Here is a 27267-nt window from a genome sequence, read left to right on the forward strand (position 1 = left end):
TTATAGATGTTTCTACAATCAAACACAAAGAAACACACCCCAAACAGATAACAAAAAAAGCTGATCTTGGCCTGGAATATGAATGTTCTCTTTAAAAATGGAAAAAGTTTCTACACACATGGATATTTGGCTATTAAACTTCTGAAGCATATGTAATAAGCTGAAATGGAACCTCCAATTCAGATATTTCTAGATTTGGGTTTGGATTGATTTGTACATAATATTACTTGAAAAATAGGTGAATAAAGCCTTCCCTTTGATAGCTTAAAAGCATTTGGGAATTTTAAAATGTGTGTACTATTCATGCTGGTATTACTGGTACTGTATTTGTATTATTTGTATTAATAATACCAGCAATATGTATTAATTATCATGCAGTCCACAGCCCCCTGAGAGATCAAAGCGGTCAGGGAGGATCTGTCATTTCTAGTAAATGCTCGCTCTGAATCTTGCGGAAGTTGAGGTTTGCAATGTTGCACACATCTAACATAAGCGAGTGAGACAGAGAGAAACCACATGAAAGTATCATACTTAATGGCCACTACTCTTCCTGTTAGTTAGGGGTTTCATGTACGCTTTCAGAAAAAAAACATTGTCTTTTCTTACAGCGAACTGTTTCCTCCCAGACCACTAAGGCATTATTTAAAGCCTCTCTTTGATAGCAGACGGCATTGGTGGCAGTTACTTCCAAATGCAGAGGGCTGTAGGATCATATGATGATGTGCACTGAAGTATTCTGTGTCAAACTTCGGTCCAGCAAGAAGGAAACAGAGGGGGAGAAGATATCAACTTTTCTTCAGTAAAGTTAGCACCCTGCATTTCTTCTATGAAAGTAAAAGGTAAGTCAGTTTTTGCTAAAGGTACGCATAAAAATGTTCAACTGTTTGCAAGGCAAGTGCTTTGCATTCCTCTCTTATTTGTGATTATTTGCTGTGTTTTGTTCCCCTAGCTGGCAGATAGGACACATTGATCTTTAGGGGTTACTGGATTGGAAAACACCCTATCTCAAATTATTTTAGACATTACTATTGCTTTAACATTCAAAAGCTAGTGAATGCAAATAATTAAGTTATACTATTGCTGTGTATTTGTTTCTCAAAGCTATGTAAATATGTAAATGATGCCTCTGAATTTCTGCCTTTAAAAGATGGAGATTTATTTCCTTGTGGTAGCATAGTATGAACTAATGTATTGTGTAACTTTGATTCCTTCCTCTGTACTGTATATTTAGCTCTAACACTGCACACCCCAAACCTTGTACTTTGAGTAAACCCATTCATGGGTAAGTAGCTTATTATTCCACACTGTATCTTCTGGTGTGTGTCTGAGATAGGCAGTTTTTCTGTGTTGAGCCCAATAAACATCTTAGAGAAGGATATATGACACTGGGATCTTTCATGAAGGCCTTGCTTTCTAAATGTAAAGTTTTTGGAACTGTAGTATGTCTTATAATAAGCTGTGCATAGGATCAATGTATGTAATGCATTCTGAACTTTTTATTGATCCTTTGAACAGCTTATTTATTATATAAAATCATACTACAACTATAATTCCAGAGAGTTTACCGGTACATGTAGGTGTAATTAGACAGACACACAATTCCATCAGAGTCAGTCCTTGATCAACTTTTCATCTTATGTTGTGTGTGAATGTCTTGCTTGCTTACACAGTAATTGTAACACGTTGTCATGGTTAAGCATGTGGTCCTGAACCCCATTGTTTTTGATGGTGCAGCAAATGCTAGAATATTTGCTTAATTTTGCAACATGTTTTAATATGCTTTTTTGACATTGGGAGTAAACTAATATCCCCCTCCCAATTGCAGAAAGTAAGTGATCTGCCTTGTTTGGCCCTCAGTGCCAACATCAATCAAGGTACGGAACTATCTAGCTTAAAATAACTTGCATGGAGGCAGGACCATAATCTGCTTTTGTCAGACTCTGATCCTTCCCACATCCTACCCCTAAATTCTTGTGCCTCCTCTGACAGTTGTAAGGAAAGACTCCCTACAAAGACCTTAAACAATAGCAGAACATCAGGCGAGTGGCCTTTCAGTTAGTTGCAATCTATTTTTCACTCATTTGGGACAGGTGGGAGTGGGGTACAGTCTCTCCAAAATCCATTCACAGCTTCCTTAGGCTCTTGTTTAAAGTCCATTCACAGCTGCCTTAGGCTCTTGTTTAAAGTCCTTCTGGTTTTTTATTGTTTCATCTATATGTCCATATGAGTTTTCCTGTTCATTTTGTGTCTGCACAAAGTGAAACAATAAGCTGGTATTAGTGCATAATGCCTGAAACATCTTCTAGATTTGTGAGGGGTGTGTGTTGTCTCAGTGATAACTGCACTGTTTTTTGCAAGACCTTTTTATCTGCCTCAACAGACAAACTAGACACGATTCAGATGGCAGGCCCATTAGCTATTAAAGCCTATAAATAATTGATTGATAGTAAAGACTTACTTTAGAACATCTCGACTTCACACTATACTAGTTTTACTTCCATGGGATAAAAGGTTCAACAGCTAGCAGTCAGAGGGGCATGGTATTCCAATTAAGGCACATTTATCTTTGTGGTTGATTGGGAGACAATCAGCTGAATTCCATGAAACCTTTTATTATTTGGATTATTGTTAGTCTCATTTTTCATTATCTTTTGCACAATCCACATAAGCAAAATGGCTTTTACACAGGCCTTTTTACACCAGGGTAAGTAAACACGCTGATGGGCAATGGTGCTTATTGTAATGAGGCTGTTTGAAAGATGCTGAATCATATTTCATAGCTCAACTGTGGCCCAACCATACTATGAAACAATATGTTCACAGGATGTAGCTTTTGTTTTTCAGGAAAAGTGGGAGATAGTGATCTACTGCAGAATAAGAAAGGGGAAGTAGGTTGTTCTTTTTTTCCTGTATTCCTAAGAAATGCAATCCTAATTTCCTAATATGAAATTTGTTAATTTAAAGCAATGGAGGTGGAGTTTCTCCCCCTTATACCTGCTGCTGCCTATCAACTTGAATCATACCCCAATTTTCTTGGCAGAATGGTGGATCTAAGACAAACCTCTCTCATTTTTATCAGTTTAGAAACTACCTGCAGCAAATTGGGAGTCTGAAGTCATTTTATTTATTCAAGACAATAAACTGCCTTCATCCAGCAAAGAACGTGCCTTGCAGGTGATGAGACTGAAAATTATGGCTTATATGGAAAAGGGTTCTTAACATCTCTTATTATGACACAATGCAAATGTATCTCTAATGAAAGATGTATGCAAGCAGTTAAAAGGACTTATAGATCTTTTGATTGCTGAACCCTGCCCCTAGGTTTAAGCCCCAACTTTCCTTGGTGGTGGTGTGAAGAAGATTAAAATTCTTAAAAACAACAACAAACGGACAAACAAACAACAACTTTGTAAGAATCAGAAGAGAAAATGACTCAGGAACTTGACCTCAGCGTACTAAAGGGATTGGAACGACAAGTTGTTTTAGATGTCCTGAACCGTGATCAGATGTTGAGGAAGGTGGACGAAGAACGAATAAGGTATGTGGTCATTTTGGAATACAGCATACCATTGCATCTCCCTGTTTTCTTCTTTTCACCTATTTTATTAAAGTCATTTTCTCAGCTTCTTTGCTAGACCATTCTAGTGATTACATTTTAGATTAATTTCTTTGCAAGAAGAAATTTATTGAATGCCTTTGTCATGACAATTCTTACAATAGTTTCCTACATTCCCTACTCCTAGCAGTAAGAGTGTTTTCAGATGGGTGATTATTGTGCATGCAGCTCCACCCCCACCCCACCCCCCCCGGCAGCATTCATATGATGTTGGCATTAAAATGTGAGCCTATATTCCAGTCTAATCCAGATGTATCTTTCACAGCAAGCACATAGAGTCTACCTGTTACGAGTTTTTCCAAGTTCCTGCCAAGGGCTCTTAGCAAGATTTGGAAAGCAATTGTGATGTTTCAGTATGGTATGAAGGTTCACTAGTAAATTCCTCCAACCCACTTTTTAAAATTAAGAAGGTTATCTAGGAAAGCAACACAGAAGGAAGTCCCACTCACACATCTCCATAGGTCAGCCAGTTATTTCAGCATGGCATTATATTGTTTAAATGTGGTGGAAAGTGAAATTACAGGTTGACCTCTTTTTTTCTTTGGGTTTACATTGGCTAGTCAGATTGCAGCGTATTATTAGTGAAAGTGAATTCATGCAGCTATTTAGAGAGTGCAGTGTGAATAATTGTTCTGGAAACATTTTTTCCGCTCCCACCTGATGAAACCTGTGCATATTTATATATATTTTTCTGGCTGAGAACAGGAAACTGAAGCTGCAGCTTCAGGAACTTCGATGGAAAGGGACAAAAAACACAAACCTGGAATATAAGTCTTGTGCCCGCTGTCAGAAACCTCTTGGAGTGCTAATCAACAGAGGTGCAGTGTGCAATGGGTGCAGTCATCAAGTATGCTCCAGATGTCGCATCACTTTGAATCGCTACCTGTGGAAATGCACCGTCTGCTACGCTCATGAGTGAGAAATTCTAGAGAAATTGCTCAATAATATTTGCGTTGTGGGTGTTTATGCCTTAGTTGTATATGTCATGAGGATCAGGTCTGTAGGAGTTTCACGACAGCCAGAAGAAGGAGACAGAGGCAGCATATATTTTGGTGGGGAGTAGGACAGTGTGATCCAACACCTGGCCAGAGGACCACATGCAGCCCTCGGGCTTTTTTGGAGGCCCTTGGCAACATTTCACACACACACCACAGCAGCCCTCCGCCACCTTCCCAAAGCTGGGTAAGCAAAGTGCTGGGCTTTGGGAAGGAGACCTGAGGGCTCTGTCAAGGTCCTAGAGCCCTCTCTCCTCCTTCCCAAAGCTTAGTTAGCACTTCCCCAGCTTTGGGAAGCAGGTGGAAGGGCTCTAGAACCCTGCCAGAGCCTTATATCTCCTTCCCAAAGCCCAGCACAGGGGTCGGCAACCTAAGGCCCAAGGGCCACAAGGACTCATGGGGTCGTTTAACCGTGGAGCAAGGCAGGGACCGGCTTCCGCGATGCTGGCTGGCTCCTGCAGCCGCGATGCTGGAAGCTCCTGCAGCCAATGGGAAGCTGCACATGCCTCCTCTGCCCCGGAAGGAAATAGCATTTGCGCATATGCACTTCGATCCACCACGGCGTCTTCGGGACCGTGAACCGGCCCAAGCCACAAAGACTTCCAACCCTGGACCAGCACCTCACTTATCCAGGTTTGGGAAGGTAGTGGAAGGGCTAGGTAGGCGGGCATCAAATTTTGGGCTCACCTCCCCCCCTCCGTACGACAAGGCAGTGTCTAAGGAGGTTCACACAAAGGGCACATTGGCAATATTGTTGTGGAACTAACACACAACACTTGGTAGTCAGAACCATGGGACTCCTTTGCATGCACCTTCAGTAGGATGGGAGTTGCTTTCCTGTAATGTAATGTGTATTTGAAGCCTAGAACCACATAGGTTTTTTCACTTAATTAAAAAATGAAATTAAAATGAAAGCTAAGATTCTCAGGAAGTTGAATTCTATGCCCAGTACCAATTTCTATGGGTTTTCCATTCTTGTGCATAATCTGGAATGTCCTTCTGGGTTATGTAACAGTTGAGGTTCCAATGCTGTAATGAGTTTTTGTGATGAGCCTACAACTGAAAAATGTGTAAAAGGTTCAAATATTTGTTTTGCAGGGAACTTAAAGTGAAAGCAGGCGAGTGGTTCTTTGAGCAGCGATCAAAGAAATTTCCAGCTGAAGGTAATACTTTTTAAAAGCAGCAGGAAGCTACACTATTAAATGCAAGATATATTGATGGCCTATTATTTTTATATCACCTTTTATTCTTAGCAAGAAACATGTATAATCTGAAATAAATAGTAGATTCTTTAAAATGTAAATATATGAGAACATAACAGTTACCTTTGGCTACAACGTAGAAGTATTTAGGTGCCTTTAGGTGCCAGGTGATAATGTTCCTCTTCAACCAGGCCTTAGGCTGATTAGCATCCGGTACCCTTTTAGATGTGTTGTGGGAGTGAAGGGGTTATTTATTATGTGTTTTTTATATTGTATTTTTTGTTGTTGAGTGCCTTGGGCTCTATGGATAAAGGGCATTATACAAATTTAATACAAAAATAATTTTAACTACCGGTAAGTACAATGCACTCTACCTTGGCTGTAAACTCTTATCAGCTGATACTGATGCTGTGTTAAATTACAGATTCAGATACTACTCACTGTTGGCTTTTTGTTGTATTAATGAGTCCTGAAGCAGTTAATTATTATATATATTATTAGTGCCATTTTAAAAATGATTTGTAATGGACTTACAACAGAAAGTTCATCTGCCCATATTCCATTCCCTATGTCAACATTTTGTAGAATTCAAATGAAACTGTTAAACGGCCTCACCAATAGTTTTGCACAGAGAGATGTTGCTTTCTTTGCCCTAGACTAGAGAACGTGACAGAAATGTATAGAAAAGAAAATATGAGATCATTCTACTGGAATTTATTTCTATTGGTAAAATACAGTCTGAGTGCTTTTCTGATACGGTAACTATAATTTGAAAGCATGCAGAAGCTGGTCCAGTTAAAATCTGCAATCCTGCACATGCTTGGGTTGCATAAATCAATAGAAGTCAGTGGAATTCAAACTGGCTTGTTTGGGTGCAGGATTACAGTCAAAGGAATAAATGTTCCCATTTTGTTACTCTCTTGGAGCAGGAATAAATTAACAGTGATGAACCAAAATTATAGCTGTTATCCTCTGTTAATTGCCTCTGTAATCAATCAGTCCATGGTAATTCCTTCAAAGACAACACAAACTTCTGACATAAGTGGCACAATATTTCAACAGGGAACTTCAGAAACTAGTACAGTACTGTTAATCAGTTAGACGTTGTTGTTGACTGAATGGGATCTGGGATATTCTGCACACAAAGCACGCAACCCCTCAATCTGCTTTGGAGGATCTCTCAATTATATGGGACAGATTTTGAGTTAGTGGGGGCTACAGAGGAGAGGAGTGGGAAGTTCCTCTGCACAAGTGGAACAGATCAGCATTGGGTACAACCCATAAGAACATGTGTACAGTCTGCTTGTTTCTCATTTCATTTCTCTAATGGCCTTCAACCTATGCTGGCACATGAGAAAGGGCAGGAAGTGGCCTTTAGACATAAGATAGTGAATTAAGAGCAGTGGCATGCTTGCAACAGGGTTCTTGTAAAATATGCAGCCACTTCCCTATTTGCTGGCATAACTTGGCCTGAAATATCAGGCAGTCATTGTGAGAAAATATTTTTTATCAACAATTCTGTTGATTGTGCCAGAGAGTTACTGTACTTTATACAGTGTTAATAATTGATCTGTTGCAGAATTATTATCTTTGTAAGTAGCTGTAAAAGCATATTGAGATTAATGCCCTGTGCTTGCATACACACACACACACACACACACACACACACACAGAGGTGAAACTCGGAAAATTAGAATACCGTCGAAAAGTGCATTTATTTCAGTAATGCAACTTATTTTTTTATTTTTATTTTACAAATGCTTTGTTTTGGAAATTCCACAGTAAAAAAACAAATAGTTACAATAATACAAAAATAAACATCGCTATTACATTTCATTAATTACATTCCATTTATAATTGACCAGCCTGACAACAAATAATTACAATTACAACAAATAAAGGCATGACATATCTTGCTTTGCATGTCATGCATCTATCTCATATATTGGTTTCTCATTTTAAGTTGCATTACTGAAATAGATGCACTTTTCAACGATATTCTAATTTTCCGAGTTTCATCTGTATATATATTGCTCTGTGCAATTCATCATTTGTTACATGTCATTGATGACAGAAGGATTGCTTGCTCTTAGTTGATTATCTGTCTGCTGTTTTATAAGGAGAAATATTATTCTTATTAATACTGTGATTTACATCAGAGGTCAGCAGACTTTTTCAGCAGGGGGCCGATCCACTGTCCCTCAGACCTTGTGGGGGCTGGACTATATTTTGAAAAAATAAATAAAACGAACGAATTCCTATGCTCCACAAATAACCCAGAGATGCATTTTAAATAAAAGGACACATTCTACTCATTTAAAAACACGTCGATTCCCGGACCATCCGTGGACTGGATTTAGAAGACGATTACAGTGGAACCTTGGTTTATGAACACCTCAGTTTATGAATTTTCGGTTTACGAATGCCGCGGACCCATCTGGAACGGATTCATTCACTTTCCATTACTTTCAATGGGAAAGTTCGCTTCAGTTTATGAACGCTTCAGTTTATGAACAGACTTCCGGAACCAATTGTGTTCATAAACCGAGGTACCACTGTATGCCGGATCGGGCCCCCGGGCCTTAGTTTGCCTACCCATGATGGTTGGTACTTAGTTATACAAGTTGGGTGATAGCCAATGAAGTCATACTCTGAGTAAACCCATTAAAATAACAAACTTAAGGTCATTTGTTTCAACAGGCCTACTCTGAATACAGGTGTGTGTCCCCCACTTATGTGGGGGTTATGTTCCTGCATACAAATGAAATTGTGTAATGTCAGGGCGTTTTCAGAGGTGCTTCCCTTTTTGTGGAATATGCTCCCTAGTGAGGTGCATCTTTTTCTGTCAGTGTTAGCTTTCACGAGGAATTTGAAAACATTCTTATTTACTCAGGCATTTTGCAGGTGAAGAATACTGTTTCTGGCAACCCGGAGATCATTGAATGAAATAACGATTTTAATTGCAACTATTTTAGAATGATTTCCCTGTTTTAGAATCCTTTTTTAAAATTGTGAATGTGTTTGCCACCCTGGGCTCCTTTGGGAGGAAGGGTAGAATGTAAATTCAATGAATCAATTAAAATTTAAAAATATTGTTGTGCTGCTTGTATTACTGAACTTTTCAGCTGTAATTTAAGTTTCTACCATCCGATATTGTACATTGCTTGAATCAATACCAATAACTAAATGTAAAACTACATTTTTCTAAAAGGTCACAGAATCTCTTGAGCACTTTTAAGGGTTGGCGAAACTGAAGTATATTGACAACAATAAATGACAGAAAATTGTGACAAAGAACTGGTTTGTGAATAGAATTTTATTGCTAGCAAATGACCTTGGTGGGTTTTCCCCCCCTCTTGCTTCACAGGTAGACATGAAACTGCTGGCGCAAAGCTCTTGGACTCTTATCAAGTACTTCTAAGGTAAGGACAAGAAGGTGAGCTTGTCCTAGAGAGGTGGGTGCAGTACAAGGAGTGTATTGTACAGTACAAAATAATCTGCCCCTTGAAGCTACCTGCAGATGCCAAGGTTTAATTTTAAAAGCTTGTAATAGAACAAGCAAAATTCTAAAACTTATTTTGGTGCTTTTGCTGTACTTTTAAAACAAGTTAGCATAGTACAAAACCTAGTAGGGCCTGAGTATTGTAGTGGTTAGTGTGTTGGATTAGGACCTGGTAAACCAAGGTTCAAATCCACATTCAGCCATGAATCTCACTGGGTGACTATGGGGCAGTCACAGTCTCTCAACCTAGCCTACCTCATAGGGTTGTTGTGAAGTTAAAATGGGGAGTGGAAGAACCATGAATGTCTTTTTGGAATAAAAGTGGGATATAAAAGTAATAATATAATAAAAGCAAGGCTGTCACAAAAAATCACATTCCCATGCCAAGTTATCTACCTGCTGCCTGTAATGTCTCTTACAACTTATCCCATGGGGAACTGCAGTGCTCACAGTGTGGTGGAGCAGGGATTCACACCCCCACCTGCACTGCCAGACCGCTAGCTGTGACCTCACACATTAGTATGGTGGCCCTTAACCCTGAGACACATTAAGTGGTTTGTTAATTTTCAGTAAAATCTTGCTCAATGCCTTGCTCTGCTGAAAGGGTAAAGGTTAGAAGTAAATACCAAGACTGTCAGGAATGTGACAGACAAGCAGCAAAAATGTTGTAGGGGAAATGCTTATTGAATGTTTAAGTTAAGCATTAAGGCTGAAAAGTCACTTCTAAGCAAAATGCTTAACTCTGCATGTAACTTAGGCCCTTAGTTGATGGTAAATATCACAGGATCTGCCTTAGTTCTCCTGAAGAAATATTTGGTAGATTCCCTTTCCCACTGTTTTAAAAAGATTTCATGATACAATATAAAGCAAAATCTTTTTTTATTATAAAAATGTAATATAAAATAATCAAAAGAGTAAACAGTATTACAATTAGTAATAACAGAATAACAGAATAAAGTGGCTTAAATGTTTATTTGCACCATTGTTTTTTTTCTTATACAGTAAAATAAAATTATTACTTACATTTTAGTACACTATTGTACAATGTCAACATTTTACACAGCAACATATAATTTATCTGACTTCCCAATATCCTTGATTTTCTTGTAAAGTAATAAGACATTGGATTCTATCTGTATAATATTTCAGGGTATTTCCCCTTATTTTTCAATGTTGTTAACCTCAGAATGTTAAGTTGCTCCCACAACTTGCAAATAAAATTTGCTTTGCTCAGTTCTGGGGTATTTTTCCATGACTTAGCCTACAGAATTCTTTCCAATGTCAAAACATACAGAACCTGTGTCCAATATAGTGATGGTATACTTCATTTCAGCAGGGATGCGGGTGGCGTTGTAGTTTAAACCAGAGAGCCTAGGGCTTGCCGATCAGAAGGTCGGCGGTTTGAATCCCCGTGACGGGGTGAGCTCCCGTTGCTCGGTCCCAGCCTCTGCCCACCTAGCAGTTCGAAAGCACTTCAAAGTGCAAGTAGATAAATAGGTACCGCTCCGGCGGGATGGTAAATGGCGTTTCCGTGCGCTGCTCTGGTTCGCCAGAAGTGGCTTAGTCATGCTGGCCACATGAACTGGAAGCTGTATGCCAGCTCCCTTGGCCAACAGAGCGAGATGAGCGCCAAAACCCCAGAGTAGGTCACGACTGGCCCTAATGGTCAGGGGTCCCTTTACCTTTATACTTTATTTCACAGTCAATTGACACAGCAGATTATCTAACGGATCTCATCTGTTTGGGAGGTTAAGCTGGGAGGAATTCGTAGTATGACAAGTTTTGTCATCTCAGATATGAAATTCATTTTCTATGAATGTCTGTCATTCCCCTGGTTATCTTCCTTTCATATTTAATCTCTACAATTATTTATTACCATGGTTTGTTTTATTATATTAAATGATCGACACGATAAAGGGAATGATAAGATAATGTGCTTACAAATTCGAGTTACTGTCCTTTCATATTCCACCTAATTTATAAATAAATATATTCCAGCATCATTAAATATAAACCATATAAGTATAAATTTAAATGCCAATAAGTATTGTTTAAACATTGTTAAAGGAATACTACTGTTACCTACTATACCAACCTTTAAAGCATCAAATTACTTCTAACATAATCTGCTTTCTGTTTTATACACGTAAACAGTTGATTAATTTTGCAGCCATCTCTGTTCCCTAAAATAAACTTTACATTAAATATAACATTGTTGGTCTCTAATGTCTAGTGCTGTTCTGCTTTGATTGTTTTTTTGTGATTTTTAATGCTATTTTTAATTGATTATTTTTTGGTGATTGATCTCTTTGAAATGGTGGTTGATGGGTTTTAAAATGAGAAATTTGGGGAAAATGGATTATAGGAGATATAGCGAATACAGTATGTCAGAAATGAACTTAAATCTTTATGGTAAAATTCTGTTCTCCTTAAATTCTCAGTAACATATCAGTGGTTCCTCCAACTCCCCCTCCATTTGCTGAATCCACAAGTGAACATAATACAGTGGTAATGTATACTTCTATCTTTTCAATTCAATGTGGCGTGGCATCACATCTTTTAGCTCTATTACAGTATTCCCTTTTAGCACATTTTCTTTTAATTTTTGTTTTCCTGACAGACTTTTGCCATTGAGTGCATTTTATGTTTTTCAGAGTGCAGTCCTAAACGCACTTACCTAGCAGTAAGCGCCACTGAACTCATCTGTTAGTTTTCTAGATAAATATGAATGTTATTGAAATAGGGATGATTGAAGAAGGTTGTTGACTCGGTCCTATTGTACACCAGTGGCAAGGAGCAGAAGACTGGCTGAATGGCTGTTAAGGCTGCAATCCTATATTGTCTCATTTGGATTGGACCATTGAATTCAGTGGGACTTGTTTTTTAATGGGCACATATAGGATTGCAATACAGATTGCTTTATAAGCCACCAGGATGCGTCTTGCAGCAGATTGCAGACCTTTCCGCAACTGGTAAAGACATACTTCTTTACCCAGGCATTCGGGTGGGTGCATTGTTTTTTCCTTCCTGCTGTATTGTTGTTTTGCCATTCAGGGGATTTTGTCAATTTTTGTGGTCCTTTAACTTAATGATTTTAACGAAAGCTGTATATTGTTTTAAAATGTGGTATCTTGTGTAATTTGCCATGGGAGCATTCAGTGAAGGGCAGGCTATATGTACAAATAAGTAAATATATCAATAAATTACTGCCCCAGCAATCAGACCAGAAGTCCAATCAGTATCAAATAATCTCTCTGCAGGGTTTCTCATACTTGGGTCTCCAACTGTTTTTGGACTACAATTCCTATCATACCTGCAGGGCCGTCTTAAACGCCCCTGCCGCTGTGGTGCGCCGGATCTCTCCGGCGCCCTCCCGCCCCGTTTCCCGGTGCGGTGGGCGGGTGGGCGGGCGGGCAGGCACAGCGCGATCTCTCTGGCGCCCTCCCGCCCCGTTTCCCAGCGCGGTGGGCGGGTGGGCGCAGCGCGGCTCCCACAGGCGCAGCTGCGCGGCGGACCGGCGGATCGGCCGGCCAGCGGGTGGGCGCAGCTCGCGGCGCCTTTCTGGTGGGCCGGCGCCATGGTGCCCTGCGCCACCGGGCGTCTACCTAGAGCCGGGCCTGCATACCTGTGCAACTGGCTAGAGATGATGGGACTTGTAGTCCAACAACAGCTGAAGACCCAAGTATGGGAAACCCTGCATCACCCTGGTGCACCACCAAAACTTGGGGCCAAACTACATATGACATGGATCATGTTGCTCTTTCCTTAAGTACAAGGAGATGTGTGGTGGCGGTGGTGGTCTTTTTTTACAAGTAGGCAGTGTGGGTCACTGATCCAGATCTGGGCGTGACATCCTCCTGCTGCAGGCCCAATCTGGAATAGAGCCCTCAACATCTGCAATTTGCATTGTTTTTTTAAAAAAAAGGTTCAGTTGAAACAAAGCCTGCCTGAGCTGGCTATATTTCAAAAAGCCAAAAACACTCTGTCGTTAAGGGCAGAGCTACATGATTCATGTCACATGTAGTTTTGTCCCTGGCTTTTGCAACCAATGCTTGTCATGGGATTACTCCCCCAAGTTCCTAAGAAGTTTCATGGGTGTTCACTTCTAAGGCTCTAACTATGTTTGCTGGGCCACGTGGAATATATGTGTACCTTGATCCACAAGCCCAAAACAGATATTTCTGTATAAATGCAAAAATGAATTATACATATTATTATTAAAATCCAGATGAAGGAGCATAGGAAGCTGCTTTATACTGAGTCCATCTAGCTCAGTATTGTCTGCACTGACTGGCAGTTACTCTTCAGGGTTTCAGGCAGGGAACATTCCCAGCCCTACCTGGAGGTGCTGGCAACTGAATCTTGGACCTTCTGCATGCAAAGCAGATGATCTGCCACAGAGCTGCAGCTCTTCACCTAAATATGTTCCATTTGATAAGCTACTTGCTTTTATTTGTAACATCATTACAGCATATTTGTGCTGTGGTAGATAGAAAAGGATTGAACTGACCTGTGTGTCCTTTTTGCAAACACAGACAGCTCGAGTAATGCCAAAACATTTCCCTTAATTGCTTGGCTACGGATATGATAGTTCTATTTGCACACATGCACTTCTTTTTCTTTTTCTTTTTGGTAGGCTTCTAAGAGCATGTGACTCGGGAAGCCTTGAAAACACAACTCCTTCTTTCATCACTTTTATCTTTTTATTTTCACCCTGTATTGCAGGAACTTGACCAGACTAAAGGTTTCCACCGGTCTATGGAAAATCTGTTTCTGACATTTACATCACATATAAAAAGTAAGTGTTCTTAAGGGCTTTGCTATTCTAAAGCAAGCACCCAAATGTTTCAGCTTGAGAGGATGGGTCAGGCCATTTAACAGAAAGCAGAGGGGAGAATTCAACTTCTTCTTAGTAGAGGAGTTGGTGGTTTCCCCCCCAGGGTCCACGAAGGGAAGCAGCTCCCCATGTCAAAATTTTGAAAATAACAGGCACACTTGCTTCTGATTCCAGTACTACTTTTTAGTCTTACATTGTGATCCTCCCACATTGTGTTTGGAACATGCTGGCTATTTTTGAATTGCTTAAGGTGCAGCTTGTTCATTTATGCTCTGAAGTATTCATTCAACACCTTATTTTTAGTGAAAATAACAATGAGGTTTTTCAGAAGTTGAAAACTGTTCCAGGGAACATTATTTGGTGACAGCATGGACACCAGTCAATTGGTACTGTATACAGTATAGCCAGCTTCTGCTGCAAGCTGCCAAAAGTGATTTCCTTGAGTTCAGTCCTCAAGAATAGATTGTACATCTGACCCAAATACTCAGTTGATTTCAACTTCACTAGTAGAGTTAGTGAAGTGGTAAGCCTGTACCTTAACTGTACGACATAATGTTGCAAGTTGGAGGCTGACATGATTGAATTCCTCTCCATAATTGAACCCCACCCCCCAAATGTATGCAGAAAGCCAAATACTCGGGAAATGGGTTCTTTCCTAGATTTCTTCCTGGCTATTAACATGATGGCTGCATGGAAGTTCCAGATTCAGAGGAACTATAGCTTGGAATACCAGTTTCTGGGGAGCAACAGCCGGAAAGAACTGTTTTTTTCTTAAACCCTGTATGTGAACTTTAAAAAAAGGCATGTGGCCAGCAGGATACTACATTAGAGGGGCCTGTGATTTGATCCAGCAGGGTTCTTTTGGTCCTGAAATGACATTTTTCTATGTTTGTATGTGTATACACACCACACACACACACACACACACACACACACACACACACACACTGGAGGAGCATTTAATCACGATCTGTGAGAACTGGGCCTTAGTTGTGCCTGGTTATTGCTAGATTGCATACCAAGGCCACCACGGTTTTGGCTTAGTTTTGCAGGTACTGTACAACACACACACACTTTGCATAAACCAAGAGGACCAGCTACAACTCGGTCAACCCTTTCTGTTGCTGCTTCTCTTACATGATAGTGAAAAATTGATAATGGAGGACAAGCTGTTTTTCTTAGTGTGGGGTTTTGGCGTTTATTTTTTATTTTTTGGTCAAGTAATCCAAGATAAACTTCTGGGGAACCTCAGGCTCTGTGGAACACGGGTTGAAAACCACTATGCAATGTGACCAGTGCTTTTTTCTGGTGGTACGCATGCCCCTAAACATTTTGTGAATCTAGGTTTGGCCTCATTGAGGGGCAGTATTTCAATATGAGTAGGAAAATGAGAGTATCCCTAAACATTTTTTTTAGAAAAACACTGAATGTGACCCATATGTATAGGTAACTACCCTATGTGTAACTTGAAAACTTAGGTACTACCATAGTGTAATGATAGTTAGCATTATTCCTGTTTTCAGTACTCCAGACTTGTTGTGCATCAAAGTTGTCAGTAACAGATAACCCCTTTCTTGGAATGACTGTGTTCCACTGAAATGGGACTAACTTCTAGCTGTGTTGCGTTCAAAGTTGAGGTGACCTAATGTGATGAATTCCAGCCAGTTTCTTCAAATGGAAATTCCAATGCTGTCCTGTAAATTAAGTTTACATATATGCCTCTCTAAGGCTGCATACATGCTGTATCTTAGCACATTCAAAGCCCATTTTTCTTCTCAAAGAATTCTGGACACTGTAGACTCACAGAATTACAATTCCCAGCCAGGGCCATCTCAAGCATGTCGGGTGCCCTGGCGCCGTGGTGCAGAGATCGCTCCGGCGCCCCCGCCCTAGTGGGCGGGCGCAGCACACAGCCAGCCCCGCACCACCCAGCCTACCCCTAGAGCCGGCCCTGCTCCCAGCAACCTTTAACAAACTACAGTGTCCAAAATTCTTTGAGGGGGGAAATGTGCCTTGAATGTGCTTGAAAGGTATAGCGCGTACACAGCCTAAGAGCATGCCTGGGACAAGATTTCCCCTCCCTGCAATTGACATTTTTATTCATTGTTATAACAAATACAGGAGCTTGCTGTAGAAAACAGATTGTTGGACATAATACACTTTCTGCTCTCCCACTCGTTGGTTCAACAGTCTGTAATCAATTCTGCATTTTGTACTTCAGTATATTTAAGCTCTTTTCCAGTATCACCCATGTTGGAAATGTCAACAGAGCATCAAACAATAGCTGACCTTGTGTTTTTGTGGAGAGGCTCTGTGCAGAAGCTTTTATATGCTGCTCCAACAGCAACCGCCCCTCAGCTTCAACCCACCTTATGGGCACAGACAGTGAATAATAACTAAACAGACATGTTGCATTTTCTACAGGAGATGATCAGATTTGGTTTAACTGTTTGTGTGTCTCATGGGCCATTTACTGCAAGCAATGGGTAAACAAATATTGATTGTTATAAAGGGAAATGATGGAATGGTTTCATAAGTCAGGCATGACTCAGAATTTCCTTTTGTGGACTTAAAAGTGCTCAAGGTCCTGTCTTCTGGTATCAAAATGACATGCAGTCTCTGAGATTCTTTGTGACAAGTGCAGTATTACATACAATGAAATAATGTTATTCACCAATATGGGTCTAATCCTAGGGGAAATATGGGTATTGTACATTCCCAGTTTATGGCAATACTTTGATTTCTTTATTAGTAGGTTTATATCAGGTCTTGAAAACTTGACCCTTCCTTCACACCTCAATTTTGTGTGTGCATTGTATCATAAATATCAGCCATGCTTTCAGTTATGAATCTAATATTATCTTTTGCATAGTACAAAGTAGTGTACAAGCCAATAGATGAACTTCGTAAACAAACTGAGTATGTTTGATGGGTATTTTTTTTTAATTATTGTTTTATTAATTCTAGAAATATCAAAGTCCCAGAATGATATGACAGCCGAGAAAGGGTTGCTAACAACAGATTATGGGCAAGAAATGGATCCAAGGAAGGAGAGGAGAAGCCTGTCTGATACTGCCATTGATATTTCATCCAGGGTATTCAATTATGTACATTCAGTATATTTTAAATGACTGTTTACAAGCAAATATACACACAGGGCTTAGCTTTCTGCACTTGAAAGTAAACTCTAAATTCTGTTCCCGGAAAACACAAGATTCTTTGAATGGAATGAAATACATATAGTTTCTCCTTTCTTGATTGTGATGATTTTCTGTTCTTAGTTCCATAAGTACATTTTTTGTATAATTGGGAATTATTTGTTTTACTTCCCCTCCCACTGATCCCCCCAAGGCTAGTGAATGTGAATCAGAAGAAATGTCCATGTAAACTGCAAGTTGCCCTATGAACTTTAATGGAGCGGTATCCATGGTTGTAAATGAATATCCTTGCAAATCCGTGTTCCTCCATTGAAGTGTGTGGGGAAATCCTTTGAAATGGGAGAATACACTGCATGAGTGCATATCTCGTAGCTGCTGCAATTTGCTGGAGTGGGCAGCTATTTTTCAGAGGACAGTTAAGTGAGGAAAGTAATAGAAACCCATTCCTACATCTCTCTACAGGTAAATAATGCCCCAACTCTTCAACGGCTCATAAGTGGAGATCAAGGTGTCAATGGAGTTGCTGCCAAAAGGAAATCCAGTGAAGAGCTAATTCCATCCAGTGCCATAAGTGACCTTTTTTCTTCAGGAAAACGAAGTGTAAGTAGTGATCCTGTTTTCATCTTGTGTTCACTGTGGAAGGAAATATGCAAACAGCTTAAAAGGAAAGCACTCTTAACCAAAAACGATGTGACCAGAAAACTCAGTTAAGGGGGGAAATTATAGAAAAAGAATTTAAGAAAGTTATAGATATTACACACACACACACACACACACACACACATCTTCCTTAACTCAGTTTTTTGTCACTATGTTAGATTGTAGAAGCTTAGCAATTCACTGCTTGTAATCTAACTTTGGAAAATTCACAGAGGAATACAGTGATGTTCTATATTGGACAACATATTATTTATCTTTGGGGAATTCCAGAAACGCGATGAATCTTATGATAAAGATGACAGATGGGCAGGGTACAAATATAATAACAATAATAATAATAATTGTTGTTGTTGTTAAAGAAATGAAGATGGTTGTTATATTTCAAAGCTCTAAAACAAGTGATTACTGTATGTCTTTTTACATTGTATTAATTCATTTTCTTCATTACAGGGTAGTTTATTCAGCATTAACAGCACTTGCACTGAGGCTGGCAACTTTGAGCAAGCTGATGTCAGTGGTGAGATAGAAGTTGCCATCAGATATCTCTTCAAATCTGGCATTTTAGAGGTATATATCAGAGCCTGCAAGAACTTGGCTTATGGAGAGGAGAAAAAGAAAAAATGCAATCCGTAAGTTTGTCTATGCTTATCTTTCCAAAGCCTATGGCATGAAATTCTGATACAAGTAAAATTGGGGCTTGAAGCTTTGACTCCTGCAAACATCCCTCCCTCCTTCTTTAGAGTGGTTTTCAGTTTTTGTATAAATGACTACCAAAAAGATGAGGTGGAATGACTGATAACTAAAGACTGTAGGAAGGACAAGAGGCAAAGTGGGTCATGTTTCAACCAAGAATATTTAGGTTGGATGTTCAAACTTAAAAATTGCATTGGACAATGGAATCAGTCTGGGGAAATTGTTTGGTATAGACTTTTGTTGCTGTGTTGTGGCCATCTGTAAATTAAAAGAAAATAGGTAGATTATTTATATAGTTTACATAAAAGGGACCCCTGACCATTAGGTCCAGTCGCAGACAACTCTGAGGTTGTGGCGCTCATCTCGCTTTACTGGCCGAGGGAGCTGGCGTACAACTTCCAGGTCAGGTGGCCAGCATGACTAAGCCGTTTCTGGCATATCAGAGCAGCGCATGGAAATGTCGTTTACCTTCCCGCCAGTACCTATTTATCTACTTGCACTTTGAGGTGCTTTTGAACTGCTAGGTGGGCAGTAGCAGGGACCGCCCCGCTACTGGGATTCGAATTGCCGACCTTCTGATTGGCAAGCCCTAGGCTCTGTGGTTTGGACCACAGCGCCACCCACGTCCCTCATAGTTTACATACATACATGCATGCATACATCAAGCAAAAGGGAAAACAACTATTTCCCCAGCTGTTCAGAGACCAGTGAGGTTACAGATCAATGCAGATATTTTAGTCACTTCTAGGTATGCTTGGATGTAGTTGCAGTTTATTTCACTGCAAACTCTTACTGACCAGCAGGGGGCTACAGGCTGTTGTAATGATTTTAAGAAGTGAAATTGTACGGTAGCAATTACTTCCAGGAAATGGATTTTTATCAGGTAAACGGAGTCTAGCCTGGACAAGTATTTTTGTGAGGATTGTTTAAGCCCAGAGACCTTGAAAGCCCAGCCACAGATATTTTTACTTGTGCATAAGTTCCACTGAGTTCCATGGAGTTTACTCCAGAATAAGTGCTTAAGATTCTGACTTTAATTGCAGGGTTGTAGTCATGCTGAACCTCAAGAGCCCTTTCTACTCTTTGACTATGCTAAAGCTAGGATTAAAGCAAGATGTTTCTCTTTTTAAGAAGCACGTGTGTAATGAGTAGCACTTGACCTTCATGTTAAGACATCCTTTCAGCAGAATGGGGAAAGCATTCTGGAATTTCAAAACTGCCCTAACACTTTCCCAGGGTTTGGTGCTGAATCTGTTGCATTGCCAGCTGATCAAACTGGAGCCCTTCCAAATGGACTTGGTCTTCATACATACCTACAGGCCATCAAGATTATCACAATGCAAGCATGGATGTCCCTGTATAGGAGAAACAGGAACAAAAGGAAGTTAAATAAAATAACAACAGATTCAGAAACTGACTTTGCATTGCTGAGGGGGAAATCTTTTTTTAAAAAAACAAATCTCCAAGGGAGGGGGCAGGGCTTAATAAAAGGTTTGTATGATAGTGCTGGCTTGAGTAATAGTGGGGAGTTCTGCACCTGCTCACTTTAAAAAAAGAAACTCAGAGCTCCTCCAGATCAGTGGTTTCTGGTGTGTGAATATATTCTGCAACATGGCACTGATGCAAAAAGGTGTGTGTTAGTGGTGACTTTATACTGGACTTTCCACACTTCATTCTGCTTTATTAGATAGAATCATAGAATTGTAGAGTTGGAAGGGACCACAAGGGTCATCTAGTTCAACCCCCTGCAATGCGGGAATATTTTGCCCAATGTGGGGCTTGAACTCACAACCCTGAGATTAAGAGTCTCTGGCTATACTGACTGAGTGTGATCCTGAGCGTGCATTATTGCCATTTAGAGGAACCCTCTTACACTATAGCTCAATGAAAGCAGGACAAAATATCAACCACTTCGGGTTATTTTGTGGTATGAAAAGTTACAGGATTTCAGCAGGAAACTATGAGGTGTACAAGACTGGAAATGAAGCAGTGTGTCTGCCCCAAAACATTTGGCAGCATAAGCAGTATTAAAAGTGGGTTTGCATATAACTCCTCCAATAGCATCATAGGCACAAATCACCACGAATGCACAAGAATTCCCTCAGTGGAAGCCGGGAGTAGTCTTCTTTTCTTCCTCAGGTGCAAAAGACTACATTTTGAAGGCTCAGAAAATGTAGTATTTGTGGAACAGCTAGCTTGAGGGAATATATATTGATGTGTGCAGTTAACAATGAACTGATAATGTAGAAAGGCCTAGAATGCTGCAAGGAAAAATATATATCAGTAAATGCTGCAGAGATTAAGTAGTAGGAAGCACGTGGCTTCATTTCCTCTCCCTCTCCCTTTCCTCGGCTCTTAACTGCTGTTTCCATCTCTGATTGCAAGGTACATCAAGACTCGCTTGCTGCCTGATAAATCTTCTCAGAGTAAACGGAAGACCTCTGTCAAAAAGAACACATTGGATCCAACCTTCCAAGAAACATTAAAGGTATACTAAGCAACATTTATAATCCATATTTCTATGTTCCCCACGCTCACCCTGCCTCTTGTGCACAGCTAAACTCCTGCTTTTAGTAGATCTAGAAGCAGAGCTTCCTGTGAAGGAGAGATCAAGGGTGCTTAACTAAAATATTTTATACACAAAATACCATGAAACCACATATAAAATTGGTAGCAGTCAGCCAATTAAAGCATTAAAACAGTTCAGCAGCAGCCTGCAGGTTAAAATAAACATTTGGCCCACATTCCTCACCTGAATGCCTTTTGTGAAGAAATTGTGAATCATATCTCCAAAAGAAGTTCCATTACTGAGGCATTGCCATGGAGAAGATCCTATCCTATAGCTCTATACATGGGGCTGTGCCCATCAATAGGGCCATGAGAAGGGCCTTCCCTATATCTGGCCAAATAGGCAGATATAGGAAGAGGCTATCCTTTAAGTGTTTGGGACCTAAGTCATTATATGCTATCGTTAGTAGCTTGAACTCAGTAGTGAATAAGCAACCAGCATAAACTTCTGAAGGATATGTGTAATATGATTTTGGCTGGTCATACCACAGAGTAGTCTAGTGGCAGCATTCTGCACCAGCTGCAGCTTCTGGGCCATCTTCAATTATTGCACCATGCAGAACACATTGCAGAAGTCTAACCTAGCAGTCACTAGGACACGGGCCACTGCGTGGCTAAGCTATCTTGACCCAGGAAGGCTTGGCAATAGGCACTACTAGCCATGGAGGCCACTTGGGTCTCAAATGACAAAGCTGGATCAACAAGTACTTCCAAGTTATGAACCTGCTTCTCCAGAAGGAGTTTAACCCCACCCTGACAGGTTTATTCCCCAATTTCTGGGCACGAGAACCTCCCACCAAGAGTGCCTCCATTTTGTTGGGATTCGCCTTCAGTTTATTGGCCTTCATCCAGCCCATTAGTACATCCAGACACCAGCACAGCACCTGCACAGCTTCACTGCATAGCTTGGATTGATTGAGCGCACTGTGGGTTAAACCACAGAGCCTAGGGCTTGCTGATCAGAAGGTCGGTGGTTCGAATCCCTGCGACGGGGTGAGCTCCCGTTGCTCAGTCCCAGCTCCTGCCAACCTAGCAGTTTGAAAGCACGTCAAACTACAAGTAGATAAATAGGGACCGCTACAGCAGGAAGGTAAACGGCGTTTCCGTGTGCTGCTCTGGTTCGCCAGAAGCGGCTTTGTCATGCTGGCCACATGACCTGGAAGCTGTACGCTGTCTCCCTTGGCCAATAATGCGAGATGAGCGCGCAACCCCAGAGTCGGTCACGACTGGACCTAATGGTCAGGGGTCCCTATAACTTTTTATCATCTGTATACTGATATATTTCCAATATATTTCCAATATATCAGAATCAGCCTGGCCTTTAAATAGCCCTATTAAAATAGCTGCCTGTCTTCTGAATTATGATGTGGCCAAAGCTATATAGACTGCACTTGAAAAAATCCTAACCAAAACAAGGTTGTGTATTGTGCAAAGGACAACTATTTGCTTTTAAGAGCCTGAGTAAATGTCTCGTCTTTCAAAGGTTAAAGGAAGTGAATCATGATTTGGATGGAATATTTATGAAGTTGAAAGGAATTAAAATCTATTGTGCCAGCTTCCTCTTTTCACAATGAATGCCTCAAACATTGCTGTTTGGACTTGCTAACTTAAAATAAAATAAAATCCAACTGTTACATTAAAAGGCATTATGAAAAGTCAGTACCACTAGCTGTTGCTATGATGCATCAGTGCAGTGTTTAGAGATACTCATCCTTAGAGGGAGGGAACTGTACTTGATTTCTGAACTTTCAGAAGATACTTGCATGCTTTGATGCTGATTAAGTATACAGGCAGATTTCTTCTAAAACATTAACTGACCAGGTAAGTAGACCACAATGGGTTGATCATACTGGAGCACAGGACTCATTTATCTTTAATAGCTGTGCAGAAGAGGGAATTCATTCATTAATCTGGCAGATTTTAATGCTGCAACTTCATAAAAATATGTTAGTCTTATGCATTGCATTGTGATACTTTTGATGCTTACAGTACAAGATTGAATACTCGCAGCTGGAAACTCGACAACTGCAAATATCCGTATGGCATGCTGGAACTTTCAGACATCGAGTATTCCTTGGAGAAGTGGTGATCCCATTTGAATATTGGGATTTTGAAGACAGTTCAACTCAGTCATTCAGCTGGTATCAACTCAAAGCAAAGGTGACTCCAGCTTCGTATTAGAGCTACATATTTTCCAGCAAATCCCCCCCCACAGAGAGAGAAGTATGTTTGTATATGAATATACAGTGTATGCTTTTAATTCCCAACTTTCTGATGCAAACTTACTTTGTCTACTATAATGAGATGAATAGTGTCATCAGAAGAATTGATTAAGTCATTAGACATTAACCCTGATAGGTGAGTCACCTCCGGTCACCTTCTAACCTCTCACTATATTTTTAACAAAAAGAAAATTATGGATCCATGGTCTTGCCCTAGTTTAGATGCTTATTCAGTTTTATTGTATGGGTCATTGAAATATGAGATCAGTTATTCCTGTTAGTGTCTAATAACTGTGATTATTGCAGGTAAACTTTCAGGCTTGACCTGTTTTATCATTTGAGTATAATGTGACAACTGATTATATGAATTAATTATGAGAAGAGAGGAAAGGCACGGGGCAATCACAAGCGGTCAACTATGTTTGTGTGTATTCCTCTCTCAACTTCTGTATAGCCCGAAAAGCCTGGAGATAATGTACTCCAGTACAGTGGAGAACTTCTGGTGCGTGCAAAGCTGGTTTCACCTTCCCTACGTAACAAGTTCCAGTATGGTGAGCATGGGAAAGAAAATACAAAGCACTGTATGTATTAACTTTGCTATTAAAACTCTATGTCAGTCTATGTAAAGTCCTCAAAAATGACATTCACTTGTTTAGGGATTGCCAACCTTTTTGGGCCAGTGGACACATTTGGAATTTTAAGGAAAGTTTGTGGGCACTGGCCACAAAATAGCTGCTGTGGGGTGTGTGGCAAAACACAAAATGACTGTCATAAGGCAACAATGCATATACTCAGCCCTCTGTCCCTGTGTCTTAGGTTCTTATTACACTAGGGATTTAGACTGCCAAATAACTCTTCCATAGTGTTCACCATTTGTGATGTGGCTTCTAGCAGTGTTGGTGATTCTATAGATTGTGATGGATGCCATTAGTCTTAATTTATCTCTGGCACAGGGCTAGTAGCCCTACTATCAGGCGGAATAAGGCAACTGCCTAAAGTGGGTGATTCTGAGTGCTGTGTGTGGGTGCAGGCACCCACCTTTTTTATTTGCTGCTCCTGCACTAAACTAGGGAACAATCCAAACCCTTGGCTAGCAGTAGTAGGTCTCAATGGAGTAGCCTAGCCATCCCTGTTTCACTGCTGGCACCGGAAGGTGGGTGGGGTCAGGACAAATGCTATGCCAGCTCCTGGCTGGTACAGCAAAGAGACCCAGATCAGGACCGTTCCTGACAGCAGCAGGGCCTGCTCAAGATCCAGCAGATCCTGTGCCAGCCCATCCCATCCCTTTCTCTCCACACTCCTGCAGCACTTTGTTTCTGGAATCTCCACTGTCTGCTATTTGGGAGGGCATATTGGAGTGTTCCTCACCAACAAAACTCTCCTGCCCGTGGTGGGGCTATATGAAAGAACAATTCCACTCCAAACCTCCCTCTAGCATGGCAGATTGGGGGTTTGGAGAGCTGTGTTAGTCTGTAAGATATTGTAGCATTTTGGTCTTCTCACCATAATCTCCTTGCTCACAGTATGTGACACAGGTCAAAATGGCAGCTGATAGCACCTAGACATTTTACCCTCAACACTGTAATAACTCTCTTCTGGTTTCTGCCCTCTTTCAGGGATGGAAGACAGAGCATATCCTGAGTACCAGCTTCAACTTCTAGTTCTTGGAGCCCACAACTTGCCTATGCTAAGACCTGATGGCCTATTGAACACATTTGTTAAAGGGTATGGTTTGCAATGTTGTTTAACATGTAATTGTTTTATTATTTATCATTCATTAAACTTTTTGGAAGTTGGTTTAAGAGAAAACCTTATACTGTATGTAAAATTAGATAACTATTAACTATGTGCAGCTTACGTTTATGCTGGTACACCCTTTGCAATTCTCCTCATTTCAGTGGAATAGTTAAGTATGGGCTTAAATATCTCCTGTCAAAATGATGGTGTTAAAGCTGTTTAACTATAGCTGGATTGTACACACTATCATCTGCATGGCAGAATATTTCTGGGCATCACAGAGTGAGCCTAAGATTGGTCCAATTCTGTGACGTGGGTTTAAGATGCAAAAAGATATAGTGACCATGGTGGTTAGCTTGTAGTTGACTTAGAAACATGACAGAGTTGGAGGAAGTAAAAATATGTACAAGATAAGAATGTTATATCAAGTGGCAGCATCAGCATCGCCTTCTCGCCCAAAAGAGTGAAGATAAAGGTGTAATCAAGGCTGAAATCTTCAGTTGGCTAGTAACTGTAAGTGATGCAAAATGTAGCTGCCTTCTTCCTGCAAAGAGAGTTGCCAGGAGCATGCAACTTCATTCTTCCAGAGGCTGGATTCCTTTCTAGTTGCAGGCATGTCAGGTCCTGATTTTGGCCAAAAGACTGGCAGACATGCATGTCTAAGAAACCCCCGCCTTGCCTGTATGGGAGAATATAAAGAGGGGACTGCTTTCACAGCCTTGGTATTCCCTTCCTCCCAGACTTAGTTTAGCCCATTTAAATGTGTGTAACAGAATCCTGACACTTTCTTTGGAAAAAAAGAAAGAAGAACAATTGGGCATAGCTAATAATGCAGTAGAATGAGAAGATGCTTAACTCTTTTCTTGCCTGCTGCTTTTCACTACAAAATCCTCATAAAGCTACTTGTCACAACAAAGTTAAAGGCAAAGAGCTTTTGCCAAGAGATGGGTGGTGGTGTGCACTGTGCTGTGGCACAGGAATGGTACCTGTCCATGCAGGTCCCTTGTGTGCTACCCCTGGGGAAATGGTTGGAAGCAATAATACTGGCCAGTAAGAATTGTAGTGACTAGCAACCCCAAAATGGTACAGCCTCGTAACTGCCAAAGTCAAGAAGACAAATCTCTCTGTGTGTCTGTGTGTGTATGGATGAGGGACAAGACTTTAGTTCAGGAGTGGGGAACTGGAACCAGCCAGGGACCAGATGCTTAATCTGGCCCCTCCCTGTGGGCCAGCATTACCTGACAAAAGGCCCTGCCCACCTGTCAAAGTTCAAGGGGGCTCCTTGTACTGGTAGTTAGCACAGCCAATCCTGATGGGCTGGGACTGATGCTGTCAGTAAACCCTACATCCAAAGGAGCAGTCAGGAGCTCACATTAAGCTCACGATTGTTCTTTTGTGGCCATGCCCTTATCTGCCCACCTAATGTCATTTATGACATCATGTGCAGGGCAGGTGGGCAAGGTTTGGTGAAAAACTGCAAAACTGCCTCTCTGGCCAAATTGCGATCTGTGCCAGGTTTAATTATGCCCGTGTACTAAAGGTTCCTCACCCCTGCTTTATTTAAAGCCTCCTATAGTAAAAACAGAATGACCAACAGAATTGAAGGACAAAACAAAATAAAAAAATCATTCCAGTAGCACCTTAGAGACCAACTAAGTTTGTTATAGGTATAAGCTTTCGTGTGCATGCACATTTTTTCAGAAGGAGTGTAAGGTATTTTATAAAACTTTCCTGAAGTAATTCAAGAAGAGTAGCCATGTTAGTCAGTCAGTGGCAAGAAAAAAAATGGCATTGTATTTTGGTACCTTAACAATTCATGAATTGTAGTATGAACCTTTGTAGGCTAGTGCCTGCTTCATTTGATGCCTGCATTAATTGTATCTCAAGCCTCGATGAATGTCAGACTTCAAGGTGTCATGAGATACTGGTTTGTTCTGCAAAGTAGGGGCAGAGTTCAGTCAAAGTTGAGCACTTTAAAGTCCCTGTTGCTTTCAAATGGGGCATGCTCAACTTCCTCACTGAAATCAAGGGAGACTGAAAATGCATAACTTTAGCTGGATTGTGCCCTCACCTTTTC

General features: G+C 40.6%; 1 protein-coding gene across 6 annotated transcripts in view; it reads left to right on the top strand.

Annotated features, from left to right (window-relative positions):
• The first annotated feature begins 205 nt into the window (after positions 1-205).
• Positions 206-27267, top strand: part of SYTL3 (synaptotagmin like 3) — a 31916-nt gene continuing 4854 nt past the window's right edge. The window contains exons 1-15 of one of the 6 annotated variants that reach the window (XM_035108631.2): positions 206-839; positions 3080-3174; positions 3322-3538; positions 4322-4531; positions 5710-5774; positions 9181-9235; positions 11757-11823; positions 14041-14113; positions 17120-17247; positions 17773-17910; positions 18421-18599; positions 21049-21151; positions 23221-23391; positions 23908-24034; positions 25070-25178. In XM_035108631.2, the coding sequence (XP_034964522.1) occupies positions 3429-3538; positions 4322-4531; positions 5710-5774; positions 9181-9235; positions 11757-11823; positions 14041-14113; positions 17120-17247; positions 17773-17910; positions 18421-18599; positions 21049-21151; positions 23221-23391; positions 23908-24034; positions 25070-25178 (1535 nt within the window). In that variant the 5' untranslated portion in view covers positions 206-839; positions 3080-3174; positions 3322-3428. Of the gene's footprint in view, positions 3539-4321; positions 4532-5709; positions 5775-9180; positions 9236-11756; positions 11824-14040; positions 14114-17119; positions 17248-17772; positions 17911-18420; positions 18600-21048; positions 21152-23220; positions 23392-23907; positions 24035-25069; positions 25179-27267 lie in introns of all 6 variants that reach the window. The other 5 variants (XM_035108632.2, XM_035108630.2, XM_035108634.2 and 2 more) reach the window with 5 other exon arrangements.

The sequence above is a fragment of the Zootoca vivipara genome, chromosome 3, assembly GCF_963506605.1.
Source record: "Zootoca vivipara chromosome 3, rZooViv1.1, whole genome shotgun sequence".
Classification (NCBI taxonomy): domain Eukaryota; kingdom Metazoa; phylum Chordata; class Lepidosauria; order Squamata; family Lacertidae; genus Zootoca; species Zootoca vivipara.